Source organism: Lontra canadensis, unplaced genomic scaffold (assembly GCF_010015895.1).
Source record: "Lontra canadensis isolate GAN:19392208 unplaced genomic scaffold, GSC_riverotter_1.0 scaffold75, whole genome shotgun sequence".
Taxonomy (NCBI): Eukaryota; Metazoa; Chordata; class Mammalia; order Carnivora; family Mustelidae; genus Lontra; species Lontra canadensis.
In genome coordinates, this window is record NW_022631069.1 from 8,210,548 (window position 1) to 8,233,791 (window position 23,244).

Below are 23,244 nucleotides of genomic sequence, written 5' to 3' on the forward strand. Positions count from 1 at the left end.
AGTCTGTATCTGGGTTCTACTTGTAAAACATGTTTTGAGTTTTCTTTCCATTTACTACTTGTGCCATCATCACTAATGAAGTACCGTTAATTAGTAAAATCTCCCCTGATCCCTGAATCTTTCTTCGTGTCCTCTGCCTACCTTCCCACTCCATATGAGAAGTCATTACTCCTCCTTCCCTCCCCCCACAGCATTCTGTACCTCTGACAGTTCACTACACATCGTATAGTATTGTATCCATGGCACGTCTGTCTCCGAACTCAGTTATGATCAAGAGAAAGGAGATTGTTAAAAGAGCTACCCTATGACCCTGCAATTGCACTACTGGTTATTTACCCCAAAGATACAGATGTAGTGAAAAGAAGGGCCATCTGTACCCCAATGTTCATAGCAGCAATGGCCCCGGTCACCAAACTGTGGAAAAAGCCAAGATGCCCTTCAACAGAAGAATGGATAAATAAGATATGGTTCATATATACAATGGAATATTATGCCTCCATCAGACAGGATGAATACCCAATTTTTGTATCAAAATGGACGGGACTGAAGGAGATTATGCTGAGTGAAATAAGTCAAGCAGAGAGTGTCAATTATCATATGGTCTCATTTACTTGTAGAGCATAAGAAATAACATGGAGGACATTGGGAGAAGGAGAGGAGAAAGGAGTTGGGGGAAATTGGAGGGCGAGATGAGCCATGAGAGACTGTGGACTCTGAGAAACAAACTGAAGGTTTTGGAGGGGAGAGGGGTGGAGGGTTGGGTGAAGCTGGTGGTGGGTATTAAGGAGGGCACGTATTGCAAGGAGCACTAGGTGTGATATGAATGAAAAAATGAATCTTGGAACACTGAAAAAAATAAAATAAAGTTCAAATTTAAAAAAAAAGAGGTTGTTCATTTTTCTCTTTACGTCCCCAGATCTGACATGTCTTGTGATAACAAGTCCTTAGCAATGCCTGCTATACAGCCAAATTCACGGTAATACAAGTGACATAGAGACTGTTACAGGGAAAGGTGCTTGAGAGCAGCAGGCAAGAGGAAGGTATCACAAAGGAAACCCTGTTAGATTTCACCCTGAAGCATGTGTAGGAACTCACTGGGTAGAGAAAGTTAGAAAAGGGATCTCATGCAGAAACTGGCCTAAGGACAAGCACAGAGGCTGGAGAGAGTTTGTGTGATTGTAGAGCAGCAGGAAATGCCAACAGGTGGACACAAGGTACCTGGAGGGGATAGCAGGAGAGGAGGCAGCCAAGGTGGGCTGCGGTCAGATGGGCAGGACCTTGCGAAATGTCCAGATTTGATTCTTCTGTCAAGGGGACCCATATGGGTTTTTGTGGAAGAGAGACCAATGATCAAATATTTGAGGAAGAGGGCTCTGCTGGCAGGCTCCTCTGCTGTTCTCTAGCCTTCAACTGGGGTCCTCCACGTTTTAGCTTGCGTGGAGACTCAATTTCAGATAGAGGCATATCCTTTTTTCCTGGTAGAGCTGTAGAACTCTGTCCATTTTCCTGGGCTCATAGTCATGGCTAAAAGACCTAAACAGAATGAAAGACCCCTTTGTATCTCACCCCTAAATCCAGAATTTAGAGCCAACCAGTAGTGATGAGGTCTTGGCTTCCCCATTTCTTAGTTCCACTTTGACCCAGCTTTTACTATGCAAACGTCACCAGAAATCTCAAAATCTGCTTTTTGGCCATGATGGTAGGAGTTTGAGGCCTGCTTCCATGTGTCATTCGCCATCAAAGCCATGTGCAGAAGAATACTATCTTGTTGAGAAGATTTGATGTGTCATGAGTTCTCTGAACTTGGCCACAGCAAGTGGGGGCTCTGCCAAGAAAATAGACTGGGCGGTTGGTCGGGGGTGGGGCTCAGGAATGAACAAATGTAGACCCGGAAGCAGGCTTTAGGCTGGATTTCTGGTACTCTGCCTTCTGCAGCTCTTCCCCTTTCACAGAGACACTAGGGTCCCTCTAGACTCAGATCTTACGTAGAGGGCCTGGGGCCCCAGGCTTTGTGCTGGATGGCAGCCGAGATGGGATGGTGCTGCTTTGAGCTGCTAAATCACACAGACCCTAGCTGTTTTGTCTCTCCAGCAAGGAGCAGGGAGCAGAGATCCAGCCCCCAGCTTCAATGGGCCAAGGCTCAGTTTGGATTTTTCCATGCCATTTCTCTCTTGTCCTGGCTTGTCCCCTGACACCCCCCACCCACACACACACAGGCCTTTAGACCTCTGGTTTTTCACACTGTTGCTTTCTCTCCCTTTTCCATGTGCTCACGGTCCAGAATATAAAAGTGAGGCTCCCTGTGGTTTGCTAGAAAGTGCTAAAGGAACCACATAGAGCATTTCTAGGGCCTAGAGTGTGTGTTCCAGCAAGTCAGACAGTCCCGGAATTTGTCTACAGCAGGTCATTGCTTCTGTTGCTTCCAGACCAGGAGATGAGGTTATTTTGATTCCTGCTATACTCCCAGTCCTTGCCACACTTCCTGACAGATGGTAGGAACTCAGTTAAACATGATGACTGACAAATGACATAGATGAGGTAATGGGAAGTGGGGAATTTCTGATCCAGTGAGTTTAATATCAGTCTGGGAAAGGGAACAAATTCTTGACCTGCCCATTGCATGTCAGAAACTCAGAAATCTGGACAGTTTTCTTAAAAATAAATGTTTACCCTGCCTGTCAGTACCCTCTGAGTGTAGCAAGCCCATGAATAAGTCCAAGGTGGCCATCTAAACCAATCCAAAGTGACCATCCAGTCAATGGTGAGGCCAACAGCCCCTGTCCCCAGGGCTCGTGGTAGAACACATAAGACTGGGAATTAGAGCGTGAAGACAGAGACCCATGAGTATTTCAGTAAAATGGAGCCACCACATTGAACATTGGGCAGGACCCCCCCCCAGGCCCATCTACATATGTACATGACAAACCAGCACATGGACACAGAACGCTCTGATGTAATCTTTCTGTTCTCACATAGGAGTTGGGAGCCCCTTCCCTCCCTGGGTCCCATGCTGGCAGACAGCGAGCACAGCAGTACAGGGGGGAAGAGCAGCCCTGTCCTCAGTCCTAGATCCGTGGTCAGGAGGGGCACGTGAAGGTAGTCACAGCACCTCAATTGTAAAACAGGCTTAGGTAGGCCACACGGTTCCGGTGCTTTCTGAAGTCCTTGTCGGTGGACAACTGCAATGAAGGAATATTGTCTGGGTCAATATTCTGATGCGATCCCGCTGCCTCTGGTCTTCCTGACTTGCAAAATAGAAGTGCACATCACAGCTGAAGCGCACCCCATGGGAACCAAGTCTTAGGATTCTGTCAATGTACAGCTGCTCTCTGTCATCTCCCTGTGCGGTCATGCTAGGACTTGGTAAGTCTTCAAGTATTCCTGGTAAGCTTCTCAAAAACAAAGATATGCATTTGATTCCTGAATGTTACTCATCTAATGTGATGATGTTGATACATTAGGCATTTAACAAATAGTTGTGGAATTAACCCAAATTTCCTCTTAAAAAATAGCACCTCTGAAATTATGATAGCTCACATGGGTTGAACATTTATTACGTTATAAGTACTATGTTAAATGCTTTTCTACATTAGCTTGATCTTTAAAGCCTTATCAAATTGATTCTATTATAATATCCATTTTTAAAGAAGGAAAACTGCGGCTTAGAAAACTTGCCTGAGATCACGCAGTCAGCAATATGGGAGCTAGTATTTGAACCCAGGCAGTCTGTCCCCTGAATCCATCTTCTTACCAGAATGCTCTACAGCCCCCTCATGATCTGATACTCTAGTGGTATATGGAAAGAGCACTGGCTTAGGAGTCACAAGATCTAGATTCAAGTTGTCAGCTTGCACAGGTCACTTAATCGATCAGAGTCTGATTTCTCTCCTCCGTCACCAAGATATAATTGTCCTGTTCCTGTACCAGAACATTATTTGAGGATTAAGTAACAAAAAGCGACTTTCGTCGTTCATAGCCACCTATAAAAATCTAATGAAACTGGGCAACTCTCCAAAAGGATTCTCATATGCATATCTGCACAAAACTGCACAAACATATACTGTCAGGGGAGCAAGGACTTCCTGCAGCTCTTTCTGGATAAGAAGCCCTGATACATATGAAAGTACCAGAGAGAGGGCTCTACATAAATTCAAGTCTTCTTACCTCAGCTTTTAGGGTTCTTTTCTGTAGACATGGAACCTGAGCCCAGTCTGGAGATCCAAATTTCATTGGCCAAGTGATTTTGGGGGGTGGCTTCATCTCCGGGTTGTATGTGCCAGGGCTAGAAATAAAAATTTAAGCATCATGTGTAATAACTTAGTGACCATATACGAACTCCATCAGTACCACAGCTATCCCTGAACTTGGCCTAATTCTTTCAGGAAAGTCAACAGGCCAATTAGCTTTCTAACGTGGGACAACTGTGGGGTTTCCTTGCCTTTTAATGTATTTCCGATTAGCTGTGAGTGTTACAGATATTTTGTCTTGGGACGCCTGGGTGGCTCAGTCAGTTAAGCTCTGCCTTTGGCTCATGTCATGATCCCAGGGTCCTGGGACTGAGCTCCACACTGGGTTCCTTGCTCAGAGAGGAACCTGCTTCTCTTTCTCCTTCTCCCACTCTCCTTCTCCCACTCCCCTCCCTTTATCTATCTCTCTCAAATAAATAACATTTAAAAAATAAATATATCTAGTCTTGACATCCCAGTTAAGATTAAAATCGATTCTAGTTTGAAAAATATTTCTGCAACCCAGTATCCTTGGCTGAGATCCCAGGACGGGTGGGTGAGGAAAGAGTCTACCACCATCATGAGTAAGTACTGTCCGTGATTTGAAACTGGGAGTAAGAGAGTGATGATTATTCAATCAGCAATCTCAGGATAAGGAGGCAGAACCGTTAAAGTTTGACTGAGGTGGCATTATATTATAGTTGCCTTTGTTCATAACACTTGGTCTTTGGTGTAGACTTTTTGCTGTGTTAGAAATAGTACTTAGGGGCACCTAGGTGGCTCAGTTGGTTAAGCAACTGCCTTCGGCTCAGGTCATGATCCCAGGGTCCTGGGATCGAGCCCTTCATGGGGCTCCCTGCTCAGTGGGGAGCCTGCTTCTCCCTCTCCCTCTGCTGCTCTGCCTGCTTGTGTCTCTTGCTCTCTCTGTCAAATAAATAAATAAATAAATCTTAAAAAAAAAAAGAAAGAAATAGTACTTAGAATCAGCACGGGGGCCAATATTCAACACTTCCACTTCCTTAATGCAGCCTGGAGAAAGTTACACTCATTCACTGATCCCTGCATTTCTCATGAACCAAAAAAGACCTTGACTCTGCCCGGCAGTTCCACCCTTGCTGAGTGGCTTCCTGAAACACTGGGTCTACAAGGGCCACGTGCTCAGCCTCCGCCCTCCTGCTCTGTCTTCAGTTCCTCTCTGCTCACCACACTCTAGCCACACCAGCCTCCCCCTTATTCCTCCCACCCATTCTTCCCCAGCTTACAGCCTTTGCACTTGTAGCTCCTCCTTCCTAGGAAGCCCTGGCCAGATCTTCACAGGCTGGCTCAGTCTCGTCATTCAGACTTCAGGCCAAGTGTCATTTCCCCTAAAGACTTTTCTGGACATCCTTGCCAAAGTGGCGCCATCCATCCCATCACCACCACCTTGTTCACTGTCTTCACAGTGCATCACTGGGTCACCACACTGCCCAGTATGCCTGTGACAGTCCTAGCTCATGGCTACTGTCTTGCCATAATTAGTAAGCACATTTTCAGAAGGGTCACTGTCTGACTGCTAAATTATATGGTAACTGTCCTTATTACCACTGATTTTTTTAAGTGTATTTGCTTCTCATCTGTCCAGATTTGGCAGTGTAATTTGCAAGGAATGAGGAGCCTTGTGCGATGGGTTTAATACAAAACCTCTGGATCCCTTGGAAGTGCCTAGCGCATTGATAACTATTGATTGACTGAACCACTAGGATTTAGAATTCTATAATGCCGGAGATCTGGAAGGTCAGAGGTTGGCTCTTTAAAGATGGGTGGGTGGTTTCTTATTCAGAGGCATGGTTTGGATGGAACCCCTCCTTTGTGCATCCTTTCCTATTGCTGTTTGATGAAATGCTCCAGAAGAGAGAAGACATACCCAGGATAAGAATTGTCCTTTGAGTATGTCTTAAATCGAGGCAACGAGGCATTGAATGGAGCAAAATTTTGTTTGTGTATTTGCTCCTGAGGATTTGCAGCCTGGTACATGCCTGGGTAAAGCATCGTGTCCTGTTTGTCAGAAAAAGATAAACATGTTAAGGGTGAGATATATACTTATAAAGGCTCTAATTAAAGAAAACCAACTCATCCTCTTTCTGTTCATGTATCAGCTATAGTTTTACCACCCCAGCTATAGATATAAGGCTACAGTAGGGAGAAAACCAAGATAAACATGGGATTCAGCTATTGAAACAAACATATGCTGAGGCTGTAGAAAGAGATCAGCAGGAGGTAAAGGACCAAAGTGACTTGTTGCAACTGCTGCCCCCACCATCCTACTTGGAGACTCTTTAGAGCCAGTACCCCTCTCTTGGAGCTCCAGTGTCAGAAAAATATCCAACAACTGATTAGGATCCTGTACTGAAGACTTTTAGACTTGAAAACCAAAGGGTTCAAAAGTAGCAATTTGTTTTTTAAGTGGCAAGATAAAAGGATATATAGAAACAAAGCTTTGATACTTGAACATAAGCTGTGTCAGCCCCAAAGAAATGGTCTTGATACCATTTCTTTCAAGAACTGTTTTCCATGCTCCCAGGACTCTCATATACATTTGAGATGCTAACCCCTAAACGTTCCAGATAGATTTCTTCATAGTGTTGGTCTAAATATTTTTCTTGAATTTCAGGGCACATTTTTTGGTAACTTCCCACTCTCCCCGCTTTGCTTCCCAATGCAAATACATGTAGCAACATGGATCACACGAAAATCTAAGCACATTCAAGCCATTTCTAACCTTGTTGATCGCCTTAAACCTCTCAGCTGTTCTGGCACCAAGAGTATATCCTTTTCTACTGGTCGGGATCTTAGAGAGGTTGTATGCCAATCCATATACCTTCAGGTAGTATATTTTAAAAAAGAGAGAAAGAAAGAAAGGAAACACACAGAGAATATTACAGTCATCAAAACAGAATGAACTCAAAATGTTCTTATCTGACTCTTTTGCATAAGTTGCTCTTTCTTTTTTGACTCCTCTGAGTGAAGACCATAGCAACAATTCTATAAGGAAGTCTGCAAAGAAATGTGGCTGCCTAGGCAGAGTAAATGACATTCCTGTGCATTCCAGTGAATCCCGTCCTGTAAGCCCCACAGAGCTGAATTTGCCATAATCCCATCCTCAGTCTGATGGCCTTTCACAAACTGATCTAGCAGCACAGCAACATTCCCAGTTTGGACTAATGGGAGGCATTGGTTCGGAGGCTTCGGAAGGTGAGGATGGAGTGGGGACTATATAGAGGACTATATGAAGAAAGGCTAGAAAGGCTTGCGTTTGGAGGGTGTTGGAAGTGGGGAGCAAGGGTCTTTTAATTTCCTACATTGGCCCTGACAGCTCGCTGCAGAGGACCAGGACACCTTCTCATGTTGCCAGCCCAAAGATCACAAATCCCATTGAATTTTTCTTCCACGGAGCCTGGGTATTCGCAGACAGGACGCTGAGACCCACCCAAGGGAAGGTGTATACTCACATCTTCTGCTATGTAACATCCAGGCCCTCTGTGGGGCGCTCCTCGAAGAGGGAGAAACTTGTTCCCCAACAAGTTTTGGGGGTGGTAAAGAGGAAAGAGCTTCCTCTGTTGACGTGTACCAAAGGGGTAGCTAACCAGCGACTCTGAGGATCAAGAAAGAGCAGAAACTCCACGTGAGGAAGGCCCCTTCGTCTAAGTGAGCGCCCTGTGGGCACGTAGGTTGTGGGGAGGCCGAGACAGGACTGGGCCCCATCAAGAACAAAAACCCGACCGAACCCCGTGGAAGGTACGACTGCGTCCCCCCGCCCTCCAGCCTCCCCACTCTTCCTCCTGCCCTCTACCCTTGATTCCTCCACCTCAGCCCCGCGCACCCGCTTTGCCGAAACACATCGCGCGTGTGGCCGGGCTTGCAATTGTGTACCGCGTTGCTAAGGGAACGCAGGGGAACACAAGGGGAGTGGCTCCGCGCGCGCCTGCAGTGGGAGGGGTCTCCGGCCGGGCTGAGTCCGCGGCGGAGAGCAGTGTGGCCTGTGGTTAGGCACAGGTGGAGGCTTTGCTGGACCCGCGGCTACGGCGGCTTCGCCGGTGAGGGATTAAGCAGAAGGGCTGGGACACCGGGAATGCGCTGCTGAATTGGGACACTGGGTTCAGAATGCCCCGAAATCTGGACTGCCAGGATCAAGGACCTGGGAAAACAGAGCCCCTGCAGTGGTGGCGGGTGGGGTGGGCTCCCAGGACAACGCCTGCAGCAGGGGAAATGGGGACTAAGTGGAGCTTAGCCCAGACAATTCCCCTATAAGGCCCCTCTTAGACCAATTTTTCTGCAGGTTGCCCCCTTCAATCTCTAAACGTGGCACGCACGAGGCTTTTATTTATTTTTAATATTATACTGACGCGGAGGGCAAAAGCGGGGGGAGTAGCAGGGAGAGTGAGGAGCAGGCTCATCGAGGAGCCCGATGCGGGGCTCAATCCCAGGACTCTGGGATCATGACCTAAGCCAACACCTAAGGACTTAGCCACCCAGGCACCCCAGGCACAAGCCTTATTTATTTATTTATTTATTTATTTATTTATTTATTTTTAATTTTATTTTTTAAATCATTTTTTAATTTATTTTCAGCATAACAGTATTCATTGTTTTTGTACCACACCCAGTGCTCCATGCAGTCTGTGCCCTCTCTAATACCCACCACCTGGTTCCCCCAACCTCCCACCCCCCCACCTCTTCAAACCCTTCAGATTCTTTTTCAGAGTCCATAGTCTCTCATGGTTCACCTCCCCTTCCAATTTCCCCCAAATGCCTTCTCCTAACTCCCCATGTCCTCCATGCTATTTGTTATGCTCCACAAATAAGTGAAACCATATGATAATTGACTCTCTCTGCTTGACTTATTTCACTCAGCATAATCTCTTCCAGTCCCGTCCATGTTGCTACAAAAGTTGGGTATTCATCCTTTCTGATGGAGGCATAATACTCCATAGTGTATATGGACCACATCATCTTTATCCATTCGTCTGTTGAAGGGCATCTTGGTTCTTTCCACAGTTTGGCAACCGTGGCCATTGCTGCTATAAACATTGGGGTACAGATGGCCTTTCTTTTCACTATATCTGTATCTTTGGGGTAAACACCCAGTAGTGCAATTGCAGGGCTTATTTAAAAGAGTTGGAAGCCTTGAGTAGAGCAGGGACTGCAGAGGAGTCACAGAAGTGCTTAATAGTTGTAAAAATCTTGGGCAGTCACTTAAATGTTTAAGTCCCAGTTTTCTCATCTCCAAATTGGGAATAATAATTCCTCTTTATTGGGTAAGGGCAGGATTGAGAGAACATGATGAGAGCAATCAGGAAGGTGACAATTCCAAGTACTTTTTTTTTTTTTAGTGTGTGTGTCTATATGGGTTTTTATTCGTCTATTTAAAAAAAATTTTATTAACATATAATGTATTATTAGCCCCAGGAGGCAAGTAGTTATTCTTAAGATGGTACTCAGCCTCCTTAGGAACACTCCCATCCTAACCCAAGAAGAAAGGTCACGGTGTATGTTGACTTCTTTACCTTCTTTACATTTACCTGTCCTGGATATTAACACCAATCTGTTTTCTCTTGAGTTTTGGATGGCTTTAGGAATTATCAGAGGTGGGAGGAAGCAGACCTACAGTGTGATTGGTCCATGTTACCCTTTGGGCTCTAAAGATGACCTTGGGATCCACACACACCTGGCTTAGAACTGTCCACAGGGATGATTTCATACATTTAATGTAGGGTTTCCAAAAAAGGTGATACTGAGTCCTACAGGATATTTTGGAAACTTGAGGAAGCCTTTTGCTTGTTGAAAATTACTAAGTGGGGGACGCCTGGGTGGTTCAGTGGGTTAAGCCTCTGCCTTCGGCTTAGGTCATGATCTCGGGGTCCTGGGATCAAGCTCCACATCTGGCTCTCTGCTCAACAGGAAACCTGCTCCCCCCCCCACCCCCCTCCCGCCTACTTGTGATCTCTCTCTGTCAAATAAATAAATAAAATCTTTTAAAAAATTACCAAGGGAATGCTCCTGGTGACTGCGCCAGGGAGGCCAGACACCTGCAGCTCATTGTCCCATCACACAGTGCATTGTCACGTGTCCTACATAACATTCATATGTCCTGCTGGACTTTAAAAAAATAATTCATTGTACCTGACTTATAGGTAATGACACCGAGAAATTTTTTTTACAAGAAATAATGCATAAAGCCTAGTAACATAGGAGAAGATTGTGTGAGAAACAAAGCTTATAAATGGAATAAGGATACAGTCTCAAAAGTATTGTATAATTTGCTCTAAGCATTCTGTCTACTCAAAATACTCAAAATAAAATTGCAGTAAAACTGATGACAAAGAAAATATTAAAATACTGGTATTGATTTGACAATTTTCTCTTTCATTAATATTTCAGGTAATAGTAATATTTCTAGACACCCACTGTGCGTTTTGAAATTACTGTTTACATTATCAGTGACATGAAACACGTCTTGCAAAATACTTTGATATGATGGCACCTAATTTCCTCCATTGATGGGCTAGATTGCTTCAGACTAATCCTACAGCTGAGAAGAGCTAGAAAAGCTGGACAAAATAAAATACGTATGTTTGGAGACATCAGAGATTTACCATGGAAGAAAGAATAGACAGGGCCAAGAATGCAGAGAGAGGGGAAGCCCAAAACTGTGAGCCACAGTGGGTGCTCCTGTTCTCTTTGAACATCTGCTAATCAAAGAGTGGCTGAGAAGCAGAGAATTTGCGTGGAACTTTGGACATGTGTGTCTCTGAAAACTGGGGATCAAAAATTAGGTTGGCCATGGAGGATGGGAGATTGGAAAACACCCTGGGTTTTTAATTGGGGCCCAAAAGGGATAAACTCTAGGAATAAGGGTAAATAAGAAATAAACTGACTCTCAAAAAAGAAAAAAAATCTTGAAATCCACCTTTGTATCTACATAGTCTCCAACTGTATTAAAGTGATCTGCTTCTACCCTTACTATACACCAGAAAAAAAAAGTAAATAGTCTCTGAATATAACATCATCCAAAGCTTCAACTAATTTTTACAGTTTTTCATGAAAAATATTTGGCATTTAATATAAAATAGCACTCACACCAAAAAAAAAAAAAGAATGGAAATAAACCCAAAGGAAATCTAGAGATTAGAGTTATTAAACATGGACTTTAAAGTAACTGTACTTGGCTCCAATTTTGGAGGAAGCTTCCAGACTGCAGGGTAAACATGGGAAGCAAGAGAAAGCAAGGAATTTGTGGCCATCAATCAAATCCTTGGCTTCTGAGGTAAGAGGCTAAAAGAAAAGGTGATCAGATCCTAAAGACAAAGTCAGTAAAGGTCCCAGTGTATTAAAGAAAGAGAAATTTCCTCCATCAGTCTTCCTGTTCATGTTACTAATATAACACACCACTGGGTCCACCAACATCCCAATTGATGCAAATTATCAACGTGTCATTAAAGCCAATCCAAACATACTACAAAGATGGACTGTCCGTATGCTACATGTATCTCTTGTATAAGCATTGTGTAATGGTGAAATTGAGGAGTTAAGGCAGAACCTTAGGCAGCTCTAAGGATTAGCAAGGATTCGATGTCTGAATGATGCTCACACACAAAGGAAACTATGCAGGTGATGGTCTAGTACCAGAGAATGTTTAGACTAAGTTTTATATTGGGGCCACTATTGATGAAGACCTGAAGAACTTTGCAGTTCCCATCATGTACATTTCTAACCATAGTTGTAACATCAGAAGGATGCCTGATATTTATGGAGATTGTTTTAGTTTTATGAGACAGCTTATCAGCTCTCATCATTTGACTACATATGGGGCCATTATAAGAATTATTTTTCTGGGGTCCCCTGGGTGGATCAGTTGGTTAGGTGTCTGTCTTTAGCTCAGGTCAAGATCCCAGGGTCTGGCTCCCTGTTCAGTGGGGAATCTGCTTCTCCCTCTCCCTCTGCACACCCGCCCCCCACCTGTCTTGTGCTCTCTTCCTCATGCTCCCTCTCCAATAAATAAATAAAATCTTATGAAAAATAAAAAAAATTATCCTGGGAAACCACCCACTCTGTTGTAGTGGTCTAATGGAATGGGATAAATAGATTTTATTTTTGACATCATGTTTTATATAGATTTTTGTCTCATTTAAAAATTTATTGAATTAAGTAATAAATCACTTCAGCAAAGGGGAGAACGCTGGTAATTCAAGAAATTAAATGATAAGTTGGAAAACTTTAGAAACAATAAAAAGGAACCAAATAAAAATTGTACAAATAAAAAGTGCCATCTCTGAAAGTAAGAACGCAAGGCACGAGTTTACCAGCAGGTTGTAAAAGCTGAAAAAGAGATTATGCTGAGTGAAATAAGTCAAGCAGAGAGAGTCAATTATCATATGGTTTCACTTATTTGTGGAACATAACAAATAACATGGAGGACAAGGGGAGTTAGAGAGGAGAAGGGAGTTGGGGGAAATTGGAAGGGGAGGTGAACCATGAGAGACTATGGACTCTGAAAAACAATCTGAAGGGGTTGAAGGGGCGGGGGGTGGGAGGTTGGGGGAACCAGGTGGTGGGTATTGGAGAGGACACGGATTGCATAGAGCACTGGGTGTGGTGCAAAAACAATGAATACTGTTACACTGAAAAGAAATTTAAAAAAATAAAAATAAAAAAAAGAGAAGGAATTGGAAACTGAATCAGAAGAAAATATTCAGACTTGAATCTTGGAGATGCAAAAGGACAGAGAATACAGGGTAAAAAGCATGAGAGACAGATGAGAAACAATGAAAAGTTCCAATTACATGCAGATTTTTTATAGTACAGCATTGTAAATATATTTTCTCTTATGATTTTCTTAACAACATTTTATTTTCTCTAGCTTGCTTTATGGTAAGAATATACTGTATAAGGCATATAACATACAAAATACATGTTAATCAGCACTTTGGGTTATTTGTAGGGTTTCTTATCAATAGTAGACTATTAGCTTTGGGGGAATCAAAAGTTATATGTAGATTTTTAACCACGCAGGGAGTAATCACTCTTAACTTCATGTGTTCAAAGGTCAACTGGATGTGTCATGTGTGTGTGTGTGTGTGTGTGTGTGTAGAGAGAGAGAAAGAGGACAGAGAGAGAAGTAACATCTAACAAAGAATTAGGGTAAATAGGTAAGAGAATTCTTTGTACTGTTTTTACAACTTTTCTTTAGGCTTGAAAATATTTCAAAGTAATAATTATAAAAATAGATACCCTTAGAAAAGTGAGAAAGTAAGCCAAGATGTTGAGGAAAACATAAGCACAAAAGCATCAAGACTTGCAGTGTCCATCCAATGCATAAGCCACTGCCCATATTAACTCTTGGGCACTTGAAATGTGGTTAATCTATTATTTATTTATTTATTTGACAGAGAGGGAGAGAGCACAAGCAAGGGCAGCAGTAGTCAGAGGGAAAAGCAGGCTCCCCAGTGAGCAGGGAGCCTGATGTTGGACTCCATCCCAGGGGCCTGGGATCATTCCCTGAACTGAAGGCAGACGCTTAATCAACTGAGCCACCCAGGTATCCAGAAATGTGGTTAATTTAAATTGAGATTTGTATGAATGTAAAGTACACATCAGAATTTAAAGACTTAGAATGAAAAAAAAGAGTACAAAATATTGCGTTAATAAATTTTATATTGGTTACATGTTGAAATGATAATATTTTGGATATATCAGATTAGATAAAACAGTAGTAAAATTAACTTCACATGTTTCTTTTTACCTTTTTAATGTGGTTGTTAGAAATTTAAAACTAAACACGTTGCTCACATTATATTGCTATTGGGTAGTGTTGATCTAGGATATATAAAACAACAATTACAGATCAATAAGAAAAAACAATTTAATAAAAAACTGGTAAAATACTTGAATGGGAAACTCAAAAAGAAGAATATACAAATAACCAGTAAGCGTATAACAAGTGCTGAACTTCAGTAGTCATAAAAGAGTTAGAAATTTAAACCACAATGAGCTACCCACAAGATGGATAAAATAATAAAGACAGTTAACACTTGGTGCTGCTAGGATGTGAAACAGCTGGAAATCTTGAATGCGCTCCTAGTGTAAATGGAAACTGATGGATTCGCCTTGGAAAACTGTTTGGCAGTATTTACTAAAGCTGAAGTAGACATCCCTAGGATCTAATAATTCCAGCTCCTTGGTATTTAGTCAGCAGGAACTCATACAACTGTGCACAAAAAGGCATATATAAGAACATTAAATACAACGTGATCCATAACTGTCCCAAACTGAAACAACTAGATGCCCATTAATGGTAGAATGGAAAAACAAGTTGTGGAATACTCATATAAAGGAATATTATATAGCAATGAATAGGAAAAATCCTGCACATGCAACAATTTAGCTCAATCTCACAGTGTTGAATGAAATAATTTAGACATTTACATACTGCATGAGTACATTTACATATATCCAAAAATGGGCAAAACTAATTTATGTATTAGAAGTTGAGTGGGGATACTTTTTAAGGAGGGTGGAAACAGTAAAAGGGAAGGGACAGGAGAAGGGCTTTAGGAGAGATAGTGGTGTTCCATTTCTTGGACTGGGTATACTGTTTACCCTGAGGAGTTCGCTTTGCATATTTCCTTAATCTGTTCAGTTATGATTTGGGCCTTTTTTGGTGTGCATGGTAGACCAATAAAATATTTTTAAAAATCTGACAATCCTAGAGGAAGCACATTAACATTTGAAAAATAACATAGGCATACTCCTTTTCCTTTTTTTTTTTTTTTTACTTTACTGGTTTACAATTAGTTGTGTATTATCCCTACTTTACCTAAAGTTATTCACCTCTTTTTGTTATCAGGAAACAGTAAGTCTGGAGTGTTATTAATTTTCTGAAACTGGTCTTTGTTCTGATGTCCACTTATAAGTCTGCTTTTTTTATTTTCCTAAACCACTTGTATGAGATGACATTTAGCCTTCTTAATGCTAGGCTTATTCATTGTTTATTATATGGTGCAAAAGTCTGACTATTTCCTTGTCTTATAAAGTAGTCCCATCTGGGCATTTATATGTTGAAATGCATATTATTTTATTAGAAATTACTTTTCTCCTTTACAATTATGGCATTATTTATGAAATTATGCATGACAGGTTATGTTATCCATGAATTTAATTAGGATAATAAAAGGGACATTACCAAATAATGTGTTACTCAAAGTAGGACTTGGTTTTGGATTATTTTAGGATTCAGAACCTCTGATCTAGAGAATAGGGGTTCTGCTGGAGAATAGATGTGTCTTCAGAAGGTGGAAGAAGGAGAGGAACATAGACTTTCTAAATCCCACTTTCCAGACTTAAGTACCAGCCTCTCTCATCTGGTCGTAGAGGAATGAACACAGGCTTTGAAGGCCCTCAGAACTGGTTTCCAACAGGTACTGGTGTGTCATTTACTAGCTACATGACTTTGTGGAAGCTACTTAGCCTTGATTCATCTATAGAAAGGCACTAATTATTTCCTGCCTCCTTAGGGCTGCCATGGGAATTGAAAGAGGTAACACCAGACAAATCTTACACAGCAAATGACGAGCCTATATTGGCATTTAACATAAGTTAATGCACTTCTGGTCTACCATCTCCATGCCCAGAGCCACAGGTAAATCCCAGAGCACCTCTGTGCAAAATAATAAATAAATAAAATAAAAAATTGCCCTTTCATCTGTATAGGTGCCGTGCCACATGTTATCAAGGCTCAGGATTTGGTAAGAAGAGCACTTCCCCCTGCCCTGCCTGGATCAGGGCTTTTATGAAATCCTGAGCATACCCCCTCTCTTTCCAGTTAGACTCCCATGTGGAAGGAATGCGTTTTCATAGATGTACAGGAGTTTAAGAACATGATTACCTTCAACAAGCTTCCAAAGATCTGGATGGGTGATCCATGGCAGGATTTTGTCATTCATGTACTCAAATGGATCAGATGGCTTGGACTTTGAAGATCTCCAAGAAGCTTTGTACCCAATGTCCCCATTGGAGGGCCTTTGAACCGAGCTGTGTCCTTCATTTAACAATGGCTCCATGAGTCACCACTCTCATAAACAGACTTTAACCAAGAAGATGAAGGGTGTAACTCAGACTGGCTGCTAAGCAGTAGCCCCACCCTTGAAGTCCTCCAGGTCATTGTGACATTGCTCTCTGAAGGGCAGCATTAGGGTGAGAAGGAAGCCAGAAAGCTCCCTCTTTGAAAATCAGTTCTAATTATCTACTGCATAATTTAGGACAACGTTTTCTCACAAGATCTCAATTCCCTCACCTATAATGTGGGGACAATAGTCACCACACAGGAGAGAGCCTATATAAAATACCTAGTCTCATGCTTGGAATACTCTCCTTGTTAGTTCCTGTCTCCCTTCCTGCCCTCACCGATTTATTTATTTAACAAGTACGTATGAAACTCTTGTAATATGCCGGGCACCACTCTAGGCAATGGGAACGTAGCAGTAAACGGAAATTCTTATCCTCACAGAGGTTAATTCTACTGAAGGAGGCAGACAATAAAAATGGTAAATATGTAAATTGTATAATATGGCAGGTACCAAGAGAAAAGAAGCACAGGAAGGGCAGAAAGAATAAGGTTTCAATTTTAGGCTGTGCAGCCAGGAATGGCTTCACTGAGAAGTTGGCTTTGAGGAAGGGCCTGAAGAAAGTGAGGTCAAAAGTCAAATGGAAATCTGAGGAGGGTGTTGTAGCTTGTACAAAGGCCCGGAGGCAGTAACATGCCTGGACTATTTGATAAACAGAAAAGAGGCTAACATAGTTGAAGTGGAGGGAATGAGAAGAGTCAAAGGAGGTGACAAGAAAGCCTTCACGGATCTAGAGTTGGGTGGTGCCTGTCCACTTCTTGCATGTAGTAGATATGTGGTAAACATTCATTTGATTGGCTCATTAATATGGAAAAGTAGCTGGAAAAATGAGGGACACCATTTTTTTAGGCTACAGTAATTTCTGTATTCTAGAAATGGTGACAGAATCAATTTTAATGGGAAAATAATGATAACAGAAGAAGGTGTTAGTCTGGGAAACCACTTTGATTCAGCAGCTGGCCACTGTGTTGTTCAAAGATGCTTTTCCTCAGAGTCAATGGCCTCTTTCATGGCCTTCACCAAGTCCAGTTCCCCGCATCCTCATGTCCCCTCCTCAGTGTTATTTGCCATAGTAGTGACCTAAACAGAAACTTCTTCCAAAAAGTAAGCCCAAATTTCTATGCTCTTCTTACTCTAGGCTTTCTTGTTCTTTGGTTAGAAATGTAATTATATTAATAATAATACCGAATTTTATTGACTTTTGCTTTTACCTACTTATTGAGGACACTCCCATATCTGTTTTTGATCTCCAAGATATGTCACGTGAGCTCTCAAAAGTCAGTACATCAGCTACAATCACGAGTGCAATTTTCCCATGTTCTGTAACCCTATTCCAGCCCTGTCTTCTCCATGGTGAATTTAGATGTCACCACCTCTCCATCCCTGCTATAAACTTTTTTTTATAGCTTAATTGCAATAAAATACAAACTTGTAACCATGTTTCAAGACCTTGCGTCATCTGACCCCTCCTATTTCTTTCCTGTGTCCGCTACCTCAGTGCAGCCCTGCTCTTCTTTGTTCTAATCTGCCATATTCATTTCCAGCTCTAGGACTCTGTTGTTGCTGCACCTGTGCCCAAAATGCCCTCTTCCCAAATCTCAAAATGACTGGTTCTTCTCGAATGTCAAGGCTCATCTCATTTGGGACCTCCCCACAGAGGATTTCCTTTTTTTTTTTTTTAATTATTTATTGGGGGGGCCGAGGAGGGGCAGGGGGAGAGGTTGAGAGGATCTCAAGCAGACTCCAAGCCTGAAACAGGGCTTGATCTCACGACCTGAGCCAGAACCAAGAGTCGGACACTTGCCCGACTGCACAGAGGCCTTCCTGGGCTGCCCAAACTAAAGTACATTCATCTCCTTGTCACTTGCTATCACTGTTACACTTTTTTTTCATTTCTTTGTTTGCCTAACACTCTCACCATCAAAATATAACTACCAGAAGGGTGGAGTCTTTATCTTATCTACCACTATGCCTTTAGTACCAAGAATATTATCTGGCACATAATAATCACTAAGTGTGGTGAATTCATGAATATGTCACCATTACCCAGAAAGCGGCCTGTGTCTTATCATTATCCCCAAAGTGGCCATCTGCTGTGTAAACACGGATGTCTGTATCAAGGGAGGTGACGGAGCATCGTAGTTAGGACTGTGAGCTCTGGAGCCAGCCTGCCTGGCTTGGGATCTGGCTCTGCCACTTATTAGCTGGGTGATCTTGGGCAGGTGACCTAATTCCTCTGTGCCTCAGTTTCCTGGAATCAATGTTATCTTCCTTACAAGGTTGCCAGGAGAATTAAATAATAAAATACATGTAAAACGCCTAGAACAGAGTTTGACATACGCTAAGCCTGCCAGTTTTTAAGAGCCATTATATTAGTTAGGATTCTGCTAGTTGCAATAAAAGCAAACTTAAGCCAGCTGAAGTAGCAAAGAGGAATGTATTGTATAGGTATAGGTGTGTTTCACAGAGCCCAAATGCAGAAATGCATCTGGGTCTCAGGAAGGAGCTGGAATCTAACGGTGGACAGCTGTCAGTAAGTGTCCTCCGTCTCTTGTGGTGGCTTTTCTCTGTAGCTCCCCTTTTCTCTTCTTGCTCTGGATCCAGAGCAACTGCCCTTCTCCACAGTCTCACTACAGCTCTTGAGTTTAAATATCTCAGGGCAAGCCACTCTGGGGTATGACAGCCACTCTGTGTTGTCTGTTGCAGATTTCACGGCTTGATGATCTGATTAGCGCTCTTGAGTCTGACGTTCATCCTAGTCAATCAGCCAAGCCAGGGGAGGAGAAGATGCAGTAAGGCACGGCAGCCAGGGACCACAGCCATGGCTTCAAAGAAGAGGACAATCTCCTGATAGAGGAACACTGCTGGTCCACAGGCTGGGCAGACATCCCCAAAGGGGTCCACGGCACAGATCTTCACAGCACCTGGTCTAGGAGGCACCGGACCAGCTTTGGGATCTCAGCAGATAGGGACAGAATGCCCTGCGCTGCTTCTTTTTGAGGAAGCCACACAGGCCTGTACCCATGTGTACCACGGAATCACTCTGGCTCTTTCCTGAGGACAGTCACCAGGCTACAGACCTGTCTTCTTCATGTCTTCATCCCATCCCAGCACCAAACATTCAAGCATCTCCTCCTGACAGCCTCTAACCCTCATGCAGAAGGCAAATGGATGCAACCTAGGCAAACAGAAGATGGCAGGCTTGCTGGCTCCCTCACTTCCTCACACACTCCCCCTTTGGCCACCCTCTGCCCCTGAGCAACTTGTATTTTCACATCTAGAAAGCTTCCCCTCCCACCCCCCAGCAATCACTTACAACCAAAAAGACTCATGTTTAGACTGACGGCTTTTATTGTAGAACTGTAGGTAGGAGCAAGATGTACTAAATGAGGAAACTCGGGAATGCAGACAGGTCAGGTTCGCCCCCAGTTGCAGCAGTCACAGCTGGTGTCAAAGATGAGCCCAGCCTCAAAGTTCTGCTGGTACGTGACTCCATTCAGGCAGTGCTGGAAGGCATTTTTGTTATTCGCCACGGGGTAGAGGCCGTTGGCCTTTCCGGCACAGAATCCACTGCCCCCAGAACTGCCCCCAGAGCTGCTGCTGCCGCTCCCACTTTCGCTCCTGGGAGGAGTTTTGGGCTCCATGGGCTGAGCAGGGGCAGTGCAACCTAAAACAGCATAGAACAGTAGAACAGACTTGTGGACCTGGAAGAGGTTCCCACCGTCGCCTAGAGGCGAGGAGACTAGTGGCCCTGAGGAGAACGTCTGGAGGTGGGGTGCTGTTAGCACTGGCTCCCTACAAGTGAGGAGATACAAGATTACTCCATACTCAGGAAAAACTACATTTTCAAGCCATTCTAGTTTTAAATCTGAAAAGTTCTCTCTTCCCTTAAGATGTTAACATCATTAAAAAAAAATTACTGAGCACTGCTATGTGCAAAATACTTGCCTAGGATCTGGGTATAAGTGGCAAGCTAATAAGCTTAGAGATTATTCCAAAGAAAAATCTGGAAAAAATTTAGGGATGTGGTATTTTCCCTGAACTACAGATTAGAAACATGTGAGCAATCCTGAGGGTTTCTTGTTCAGTCTCCAGGTGGGCCGAAAAAGACTTTTAATGAGGGAGGAGTTCATAGAAAAGTAAATGCTTATATATTGAAGGTCATCTGAATTTCTTGGGGCTTTTCCACAGACTTTGAGACTTAGCTGACATGGAAAACTCACCCAGATAGGCCTGGTTTCTTATAAGCTCATAACATGCCTGACCTGGAAGTTCAAGGGTAGAGGAAGAATGGAGCCCGTGTGTCTCAGCTGGGCAAGAGCAGGGAGGTGAAATGGGAAGTGACTCCCAGGCCAGTGGGGGTGGACAGATGTTAGATTTGCCTTTTAAGCTGGAGAAGCAACAATTGTATACCCCTGGCATCCTTCTTGTTCACTTACCTGCACTCTGCAGCCCAAGTGCTTTCTTCAGGGTGTTGACCAGGGGGAGCTTGCCCTAGTTACAGAACGTGTCTGTGAAGTCATCCAGGTCAATGGCCCAGACCATGGCACCTCCAAAATTGTTCTCCTTAAGCCACTGAGCCTGTTCAAGGATAGAGGACACCAGAGGTCATTTTACTTCCCCAGACTCACGGCTGGGCCTGAAGCAGGTCGGAGGGGCTGACCTTACCTTGACACTGAGGCTCTTGACGTCATCATAGTCAACCCACTCACTGCCCTGATAGGCATAGGGCACAGCCTGAGGAGCATCCCACACCTCAGTAGTTCCATTTTTCAGGAAGGTACAGGTCTTTAAAAAGTCAAGAAATTCAAATCTTTTAAATAAGATTCCCATGAAAGGAGAAACAAACACTTGCCTATTTTATTTTTTTTCTTTTATGTCTCCAATTGGGATTTTCCTGTTTTCTAATTATGGGTTGTTATTTGAAGTAAATAATACGAAGTTGCTTTTGAAGTATTCCTGTTAATCTTCTCGTTAATGCTCGATTTTGGGAGACTAATTTGAAAGATATCGTTCTTTTATTTCCTTACACGCTCATATAAATGACCTTAAATATGCAGTCTGTTGCTTGAAGGGATATGACACATTATAGGTGGCCTTCCTACTGGATCAGGTAAATGAATAGGTTACTTAAACTCTTGAAACATTTTAGAACGACAGCTGTATTTTAAATAGATAATTAGTGGACAGGATGAGCATTCATTCTGTTCAGCACAAGACATGGAATTCACAGATTTGTCCAGCCTCCTCTCCTTACCTCATAGTAGGCCCAGAACCCAGCCTGCCTGGTGTAGGGCCCTGCAGGACCAGCGCCAGAGGTGGGGACACCAATGCCAGTGTTGGAGGAGTCACTCAGTATGAAGGTGCAGCCATAGGTGGGGAAGCCAATGATGAGCTTCTCAGTTGGGGCCCCATTGTCCTGCCAGTAGTTCATGACGTAATCCTGCAATGGGTGCCTGTTAGCTAGGGGCTCCACCTCGCTGATGACCCCGTGCTTAGTTGTGTTAGTCCACTGTTCTAACAGACACAATTGTATGATGTTAATGACAGATAGATAGTAGTTTTTCAAAGCATTTTGGCGAAATTATAGTTAATGAGATAGGCCCAGCCGCTAGAAAGGATAGTTATCCAAATGAGACATTTGCAGAATTTTCACTCGTTTTGTCCGTGAATTTCCATGTGATGTAGAGCCTTATCTCTGCTCTGCATCTGCATGTGTCCAAGGACTCACCACATTGAGGTCGGCGTTGATGCCCATGTCAGTTGGGTATTTGTATAGGGGGCTGTTCTCTCCAGTGTAGCTTTCCCAGGAGCCGTGAATGTCATAGGTCATGACATGGATGTAGTCCAGGTACCTGATCTGGCTAAAAAGATTTGTGATGGTCATTTCCCACACCTATGTAGGTGAAAGGTACCACTTCCAAAGCCTCCTAAAGGTGGTCCCTGAATAGCAAGACAGACTGAGGACAAGTCTACCTTGCAAAAGCAATAACTACAGGAGTTTGAGGATAGGGTGAATCACTCACTGGGCCAGCTAAGGGATCTCATAGCTGGACTGGATGTTGGAGATGCCAGCCGCTACTGCAGCAGTGATCATCAACCTGGGCTTGTTGATCTGCTTGGCCTCCTGCTCAAAAGCTTCATGCATTTCCTATAGAATAATCAAGTACTGTAGGCCATCTGTGCCTCTGATTTCAGCTCCTTAAATACAGAGGTTTGTATCATCTTTTTCTTTTTCAAAATGCTTTCATATATTTCATCTTACTTCAGTCTCTCAATATCACTATAAAGTAGATAGGACTGATGGTATCAGTCAATGTTATAGCTATCTAGTATGAACAGAAACTAGACAATTTCACCAAAGTCCCACAGCAACTTAGTAGCCAGGTCATGCCCAGAATGCAGGTCCCAGATGACCCATCAGAGCTCCAATTATATCCCTATACTCTGAATTTAGAGTTGCTGTAGTAATCTATACCCAGGTTTTGACAATATACATGTTGCTTCCCTTCATCCAGTAAGTGAATTACTTTACAGGACTGACATCTCATCAAATGAAATGCTGATTTGACCAATAAGGGAAGTGGTTACAGTCGGGGGATGGGTTCCCATTCAGCACTGGCACCTTTATTCTGGGTGACTCTAATCCCATTTGGAGGACTGGGTTCAGGGTTCAGGGTGTGCCAGGGTGTGTTCCAGTGAAGGGTCTGAAAACTGTCATGTGACACTGGCCAAAGGACCTAGGGTGTTTAAACCGGAAGAAGAGGAATTATAGGCAGGATGTTATAACAGTCTGCAAATATTGAATGATAGATTACAAAAGGTGTTTTGTCCTTTGTTATTTTGGTGAGCAGAGCTAG

At 43.1% G+C, this 23,244-nt stretch overlaps 2 protein-coding genes across 4 annotated transcripts in view; both read right to left on the reverse strand.

Moving 5' to 3' along the window:
* Positions 1-2,973: 2,973 nt before the first annotated feature.
* PIFO (primary cilia formation) lies at positions 2,974-16,323 on the reverse strand. Of its 3 annotated transcripts, none has more exons than XM_032881256.1 (6): positions 16,147-16,323; positions 7,715-7,857; positions 6,985-7,083; positions 6,130-6,260; positions 4,165-4,282; positions 2,974-3,179 (listed from the first exon to the last, which is right to left on the reverse strand). In XM_032881256.1, the coding sequence occupies exons 1-6, from the start codon at positions 16,319-16,321 to the stop codon at positions 3,111-3,113; spliced, it is 735 nt and encodes a 244-aa protein (XP_032737147.1). In that variant the 5' UTR covers positions 16,322-16,323; the 3' UTR covers positions 2,974-3,110. The 3 variants fall into 3 exon arrangements, with proteins under 3 accessions (XP_032737147.1, XP_032737150.1, XP_032737149.1); XM_032881259.1 differs by lacking the exon at positions 16,147-16,323 and adding an exon at positions 8,086-8,146; XM_032881258.1 differs by lacking the exon at positions 6,985-7,083.
* A 3,474-nt stretch (positions 16,324-19,797) lies between these two features.
* CHIA (chitinase acidic) overlaps positions 19,798-23,244 on the reverse strand; it is a 36,254-nt gene continuing 32,807 nt past the window's right edge. The window contains 6 exon segments of the mRNA XM_032881271.1: positions 19,798-20,051; positions 20,824-20,965; positions 21,053-21,172; positions 21,642-21,827; positions 22,116-22,239; positions 22,411-22,535. Of these exon segments, the coding sequence (XP_032737162.1) occupies positions 19,798-20,051; positions 20,824-20,965; positions 21,053-21,172; positions 21,642-21,827; positions 22,116-22,239; positions 22,411-22,535 (951 nt within the window).